Here is a 7,500-nt window from a genome sequence, read left to right on the forward strand (position 1 = left end):
TTGCTTCCAGGAGTAATGTTTTGAGGAATGGTCTAGAATCTAGATTGTCGAATGTGCCGACGTGTTTATGCGTTCATCTCCACCAAGACTGAAACCTCACCCCCGTGTTTATTGTTGTACACCTAATTTCCCTCCGAGGCTTCGCTCTCTGAGCGGCCGACTTTAAACGGCGGCTTTCTGATGAGAAGTCCACGATGGGATCCATTATCCCTCCAGGAACGGACTCAGCGCCGGTCTCCAAAATAAACAGGAGTGTTTTTTTCAGAGTCAGCGAGTTCCTCCTTTCATCTGGGCAGAATGAACGGTCTCTTTATAAGGAGAGGTCTCGTCGGGGGGCATGGGAGCCGAGTCATCCGGGGGAAATGTGTGTGGTGTGTGTGCTGAGCTCTCCGGGGGCTGTTTCTAGTGTTGTAGTCCTCCAGACCGGTCTTGGTATCGAGACTACTTCGAAGGTCTGGTCTCGGAATCGACTTTTACTCAAGTCTTGTCTCGGTCACAGAGGACTCTGGGTTTTATTTCAAGACCACAGCTGTGGGAATGCCTGGGCATTGTCTCATTTATTTGTTAACATCATTACTGTGATTGGATGTAAAACTCTCCGATTGAAATGCAAACCAATCACCTGTCACTAATTTGAAAAAAATGTAACGGTTGTGTCATCAACCCGCCTCCCGCGCTCAGTCTAGTAAAGAGACTGAGGGAGTCGACTACTGTCTAGTTTTACATCCAGTCACAATACTGTGTTTTACCAGAGACACTTCTCTGGAACTGCTGGGACACCAATCAATCAATCAATCAATCAATCAATCAATCAATCAATCAACCAATCAATCAATCAATCAAAGCTTTATTTGTATAGCGCATTTCATACCCAGAGGCAACACAATGCGCTTTACAGAGAACAAGGGAGGTGGGCATACGACCCACTCTCTACATATTCCAGAGGGAAGCAAAAAAACTGTATTCACCAGATAAGTGAGCTGTAAAAATTCTTCCCTGACCCCTCTCAACAAGGCCACCAACCAGGGTGAACCAATTTGTGCTCTTTATATATAATATATCTACTGTATAATAAACCTGGACCTCACACTGTGAAAACATTACCTGGTAGCTTTGGTCTTGAGTTCAGGGTGAGTTATTTACACTGTCCAGGTTGTGCGGCCTAGCGTGATCAGAAGCCTGGGGCTCAGTTAGTGACCTCTCTCCCATCTGCAGCCCAGCTCTGTGGGGAAGGTTGGCACCACGTCGGTGAGGCCTGCCTGAGGATCAAGCAGGGACAGCTACGACAACGCCCAGCACTACTGCAAGAACCTGGACGGGAACATCGCCTCGCTGACCACAGCCAAGCAGGTGGACTTTGTCTTGGAGGAGCTCAGCAAGTACCGGCTACAGGACAAGGTGGGTGGAATTTACGCCTGGTTTTTACTGCCTTGACTGTGGTGCTTAAAAATGTCCAGGAAGGACAGTCATGGGCCGAACTCCACACTCACAGACTCGCAGACTTTAACCCTTTTAATACGACCACGTCACCGGCAACATTTTAAAAATATCTAACAAATAATAATATTCAAAAAAATATCTAACAAATCTAAAAAAATTCCTCACTCCAACACTTGCTGAAAGCTGAGAAACTGCGCTTTCTAATATTATAGGGAAAATCCAATTAATATTCAAAATGTTGTCACTGTACTTTCAGGGTTAAAAGGGTTAAGGCGCGTTCCTGCTATGTCTGTGAGGACTTGGAGCTGTCCCACTGGCTAATCATTAAGTGCACTAGAGCTCCCTGGCAGACATTTTGATTCATTTATGCCCACTTGCCGTAAGTCACATTTCTCCAGATTTTGCCTGAGGGAATTACCCACAGTTCTTTGCATTGTGATGTCAAACACAGGGGTAACAACCCCTAAAGTTGATGTTAGAAGCAGTGGCGTCTGGTGGCACGATTTTTGGGGGGGTACGCTTTCAAAGCATGCCCTGATGGGAGGTTTCACAGCACCAGAAGGGCGCTGAGCAGTGGCATTTTATATCTAAAAAACATACAGGAAAACTACAGTAGCCTAGGCTAGTGATGTTTTTTAACACGTCAACAAAGGCCAATCATTTGAGAGCTAGCGAATGGAACAATATTTAGGCCGAAACAACCAAGCTTTTAGGGACACACCTAAATAAACTACAGAGACATTATATGAAAACAATGGCCAAGCACCCTAACCTTTTTCTCAAAATTAGTGAGGCTTCCCTGATACAAAACTCTGAACTATTACCTGCTTGGCATTCAGGCCAGAGTTCATCTTGGTTTCATCAGACCAGAGAATATTGTTTCTCATGGTCTGAGAGTCCTTTAGGTGCCTTTTGGCAAACTCCAAGCGGGCTGTCATGTGCCTTTTACTGAGGAGTGGCTTCCGTCTGGCCACGCTACCATAAAGGCCTGATTGGTGGAGTGCTGCAGAGGTGACTGTCCTTCTGGAAGGTTCTCCCATCTCCACCGAGGAACCAAGGCCCTTCTCCCCTGATTGCTCAAGTTTGGCCAGGCGGCCAGCTCTAGAAAGGTGGTTCCAAACTTCTTCCATTTATGAATGATGGAGACCACTGTGCTTGCTGGGACCTTCAATGCTGCATGTTTAGTATCCTTCCCCGGATCTGTGCCTCGATACAACCGTCTCGGAGGTCTACAGATAATTTGACTTCATCTGGTTTTTGCTGACATGCACTGTCAACTGTGGGACCTTGGACCTATACAGACAGGTGGGTGTATTTAGAAAATAATCGGGGCCACAGCACTCAGAACCGGTGCAGGACCAATATACAACAACTTTGATCAATAATAAAGAAGGGTCCGCACTCAAAACTATGTTTATGCTCTTTTAATTCATGATGGTGGACAGACCTGACAGACGCGTTTCGGCTCGGCTTCTTCAGTGTTTAGTGCATTTCCCAAATCATGTCCAATCAATTGAATTTACCACAGGTGGACTCCAATCCATTAGTAGAGACATCTGAAGGATGATCATTGGAAACGGGATGCACCTCAGCTCAATATTTTGAGTGTCATAGCAAAGGGACTGAATACTTATGTACAAGCGATATTTTGTTTTATTATTTTTAATACATTTGCAAAAAAATATTATTGCGAAAACTCTTTAAAAGAAGCTTTTTTTCCCTTTGTCATTATCGGGTATTGTGTGTAGAATTTTGCGGATTTTTTAATTAAATCCATTTTGGAATAAGGCTGTAACATAACAAAATGTAGAAAACGTGAAGGGATATGAATACTCTCTGGATGCACTTTATCTACCTCTCTTTCTCTCTCTCTCTCTCTTTCTCTCTCTCTCTTTCTCTCTCTCTCTCTCTCTCTCTCAATCAAAGGTGTGGGGTGGAGGTTTAAGCTGTCTGCTCTTTGAAGATTAAATGCTTTTTAATAAGTCACCCTTGAGGTTGTAAGATGAAAAGGCGACCGTTTTTCTCATCCTGTTTTCCTCTTTTCTGTCATTTGTTTGTTGTGATGCCTCCTATTCCTCAGGGATTTTACAAGAAGACTGTGCTTTATCTTCTCTAACTTTATGTACCACCTAGATTGTGAATAAAAGGGAATTTTGGTGCAGCTGCAACACGTTTAACAATATTTCATGTCACTGCACTCTCCTCAATTACTTTTCTTTATGTTCTCGTAAATGTTTAATGTGTGGTAGATCATGTTAGCCGATGTTAGCAAATTAAGAATTCATTATAGGTAAAACTTTTGAGACGTTATTGCCCGCAGTGAAATAACTCTCACTCTCACACACGGGCTAGATTCAGAAAGAAATACTTTGGTTTTAATTACCACGGCTTGTCACGGCTTTATAGGCTGTTGTTGGCTGGAATTCGGGGGTGTGCACTTTTAGAATAATTACCGCAATATGGCCGTGGTTTGATTTAATATCATGCTGCACATTAAACATTATGTTTAAATCTATAGTTTGTGCTAGGATTTTTTTTTTTAAACCCACCATTCCTCTCTCTCTCTCTCTCTCTCTCTCTCTCTCTCTGACTCTCTCTCTCTCTGACTCTCTCTCTCTCTCTGTCTCCCTCCTTCTCTCTCTCTCTCTCTCTCTCTCTCTGACTCTCTCTCTCTCTCTGTCTCCCTCCTTCTCTCTCTCTCTCTCTCTCTCTCTGACTCTCTGACTCTCTCCCTCTCCCTCTCCCCTCTCCCTCTCCCTCTCCCTCTCCCTCTCCCTCTCTCTCTCTCTCTCTCTCTCTCCCTCTCTCTCTCTCTCTCTCTCTCTCCCTCCCTCTCCCTCCCTCTCTTCCTCCACCCTCCCCTCCTCCTGCAGGTGTTGGCTCCCTGGGTGGGCCTCAGGAAGATCAACATCTCGTACTGGGGCTGGGAGGACTCCTCCCCCTTCGCCAACCACACCCTGCAGTGGCTGCCTGGCGAGCCCAGCGACTCGGGCTTCTGCGCCTACCTGGAGCGCCCACAGGTGGCGGGCCTCAGAGCCAACCCCTGCACCGCCACCACCGACGGACTGATCTGTGAGAAACCTGTCGGTGAGAGAGGGGGGGAAGGGGTGTGTAGAGGGTGGGGTGGTTAAAAGGGGTGTGTAGAGGGTGGGGGTGGTTAAAAGGGGTGTGTAGAGGGTGGGGTGGTTAAAAGGGGTGTGTAGAGGGTGGGGTGGTTAAAAGGGTATCACAGTCTGCGGTCTGGGGGTTGAACTTGAAGCCTCAGCTCGTTCCTGACGCGCCAGATTCTTCGCTCCCCTCAACCATCTGAGAAAGCTTCGTTGGAAACTGTTTGGAAACGGGCGGGAACTTTCAAAACTACTTGCGCACGTGATTGGATGAACCATCTGTCAATCACCGGGCTAACTTCAACGAGTATTTCATCATAGAAAGCTGATTGGATAATGACCTCAAACAGACCAGCGCCAGTAGAGTCCCTCCCTGTCCGCAGTTTTTACCCATAATGCCGGAGTCACCGATGACCTCGGGTTATCTGACCAGCAGATAGAAATAGCGTCTAATTATGTGCCTGTATGTGATAACGGCCGGCTGCCCTTTCTTAAGCCCAAAACACACCAACTGGTTCTGCCCACTCCGCACCACTTGTGGGCCAAAGGTGGCCAGAACCTCACGTGCTCTTCTATAGAAGTCTATCAATATGAAGGGTTATTCGACCGACCCTCGTGATGCTTTCACACTTCATTCACACAGCGTATTCTGAGCCTGGGCCAGGTTTGTCACGCTTCCGTTTCCGACACCCGAGTCGAGATAATTCCGACTGAAAATGAAAGTGCATTAATCATAAATCATGAACTGAAACCTCATGACTGGAGTTAAGATGCTATCTTATCTATAGCGTTTTTTATCAACGTGTGAAAGTCTTTTTACAGCTGCGTGAATGTTCTTTCGCTTCTTTAAATCCAGACCCGCTCTCTGCCCAAGGAAACGGTCACAGCAAACTCACATTTAAACTGAGTGGAATGCAAAACAAATTGGGATTCTAAGCTCCTTGTAAGCCTGGTAAATAAGTTTCATGTTGTGATTGCTCCAAGTGTGGAATCTGCCAGAAGAAAGTCGCTCTGACATCTTCGGTTCAGTTCCAATGTCAGCCGGCAAAGTACTCAAATCAAACCAAACCCCGCCATTTTGCCTCTTTGTGTTTTGGGCTTTATTAGTTCTAACATTCTATACTGGAAATGTTCTCCCTCGCTTCTGTGCTCACCAGAAATAGTCCCGCGCCGGATGATGATGTATAGAGACGGATAACACACTTGTGAAGAGATTGGACTGTCCCCTCTCAGCACTAGTGTTCATGTTCCAGGGCTGGTCTCATTGGGACTGGATTCAGATTCAGATTCAGATGTCCTTTATTCGCCATTATGTTACAGTAACATATAGGAATTTGCTTTGGCATTTAAAGTGCATACAGTAATTATCTTTTCACAAATAGAGACAAGTGCAAAACAGGACAGAACAGTGAAACAACAGGACAATAAAGTGCAATGGCTGGTGGTCAGGGTGGTGGAGGTAGTGCAAGTTCAGAGTTCAATCCCGAAGCAAAAGCAGCTCCCCAACTAATAAATGGTCCATATGACACTGTCCCACAAAAAGCACACATTTTATGACATAAAAACCGTAGAGGGCCTCAGCGCAAGCAGGAAGAGGCGTCCCATGGGACCTTCATTCACAAAAAATATGTATCAGAGTTCAGAGTTCAGAGTGGAGCTCTAGATCTCATCGCCGCCTCCGTGTCTCCGCCCCCTCCACAGTGAGCCCTGACCAGAGCGCGCGTTCGTGCCGGACTCCATGCTCCCTGAGGACCAGCTGTGCCAACTGCACGGGCCAGGGCGTGGCGTGCATGTGGTGCCCCAGCACCCAGCGCTGCGTGGACGCCAACGCCTACGTCGTCTCCTTCCCCTTCGGACAGTGTCTGGAGTGGCAGACCGGGGACTGTCTGGGTAAGAGGCTGAGTGTGTGTGTGTGTGTGTGTGTGTGTGTGTGTGTGTGTGTGTGTGTGTGTGTGTGTTTGTGTGTATGAGTGCGTGAGTGCGTGAGTGCAAATGTGTGAGTGAGTGAGTGAGTGTGTGTGTGTGTGTGTGTGCGTTCGTGCGTGTGTGTGTGTGTGTGTGTGTGTGAGTGTGCATGCGTGCGTGAGTGTGTATGTGCGTGAGTGCATGCCTGCAAATGTGTGTCCGTGCGTGCGTGGGTGTGTGTGTGTGTGTGTGTGTGTGTGTGTGTGTGTGTGTGTGATGACGTCAGGACAGAAACATCTTCATTACAGCACAACTGTTATTATTACCCTGAGTTTCCACCCAGACCACAGAGCTATAAATGACACAGTGAGGCCTCACAGGTAGAAGAGGGTGACCTAGCAGCTCAGTCTAACAGGGCTGTGTTATCCTAGGACAGAGGGTGACCTAGCAGCTCAGTCTAACAGGGCTGTGTTATCCTAGGACAGAGGGTGACCTAGCAGCTCAGTCTAACAGGGCTGTGTTATCCTAGGACAGAGGGTGACCTAGCAGCTCAGTCTAACAGGGCTGTGTTATCCTAGGACAGAGGGTGACCTAGCAGCTCAGTCTAACAGGGCTGTGTTATCCTAGGACAGAGGGTGACCTAGCAGCTCAGTCTAACAGGGCTGTGTTATCCTAGGACAGAGGGTGACCTAGCAGCTCAGTCTAACAGGGCTGTGTTATTCTAGGACAGAGGGTGACCTAGCAGCTCAGTCTAACAGGGCTGTGTTATCCTAGGACAGAGGATGACCTAGCAGCTCAGTCTAACAGGGCTGTGTTATCCTAGGACAGAGGGTGACCTAGCAGTAGGGCTGCTCGATTATGGCAAAAATCATAATCACGATTATTTTGATTGATATTGAGATCACGATTATTCAACACGATTATTCATTGAATTCTTTTTTTTTAAATCAAAAGTTTTAACATTTTCTTAACATATCAAATTATACATTGACTTTGATAACAATTAATTTATTAAATGTTAACTGGCTTTTCTTTTTAACAATGGTCT

At 46.5% G+C, this 7,500-nt stretch overlaps 2 protein-coding genes across 2 annotated transcripts in view; one reads left to right on the plus strand and one right to left on the minus strand.

Annotated features, from left to right (window-relative positions):
- The window catches only part of atrnl1a (attractin-like 1a), a gene marked incomplete at both ends in the record, with an annotated part of 61,809 nt that overhangs the window by 43,840 nt on the left and 10,469 nt on the right, over positions 1-7,500 (plus strand). Inside the window, 4 exon segments of the mRNA XM_084461366.1 lie at positions 1,216-1,264; positions 1,266-1,398; positions 4,314-4,527; positions 6,249-6,437. Of these exon segments, the coding sequence (XP_084317492.1) occupies positions 1,216-1,264; positions 1,266-1,398; positions 4,314-4,527; positions 6,249-6,437 (585 nt within the window).
- The window catches only part of LOC311328808 (uncharacterized protein), a 75,474-nt gene continuing 68,805 nt past the window's right edge, over positions 832-7,500 (minus strand). The window contains exon 7 of the mRNA XM_084461322.1: positions 832-928. The gene's annotated coding sequence lies outside the window, so the exon portion shown is untranslated. The remainder of the gene's footprint in view (positions 929-7,500) is intronic.

This window comes from Borostomias antarcticus (assembly GCF_949987555.1).
Source record: "Borostomias antarcticus genome assembly, chromosome: 2".
Classification (NCBI taxonomy): Eukaryota; Metazoa; Chordata; class Actinopteri; order Stomiiformes; family Stomiidae; genus Borostomias; species Borostomias antarcticus.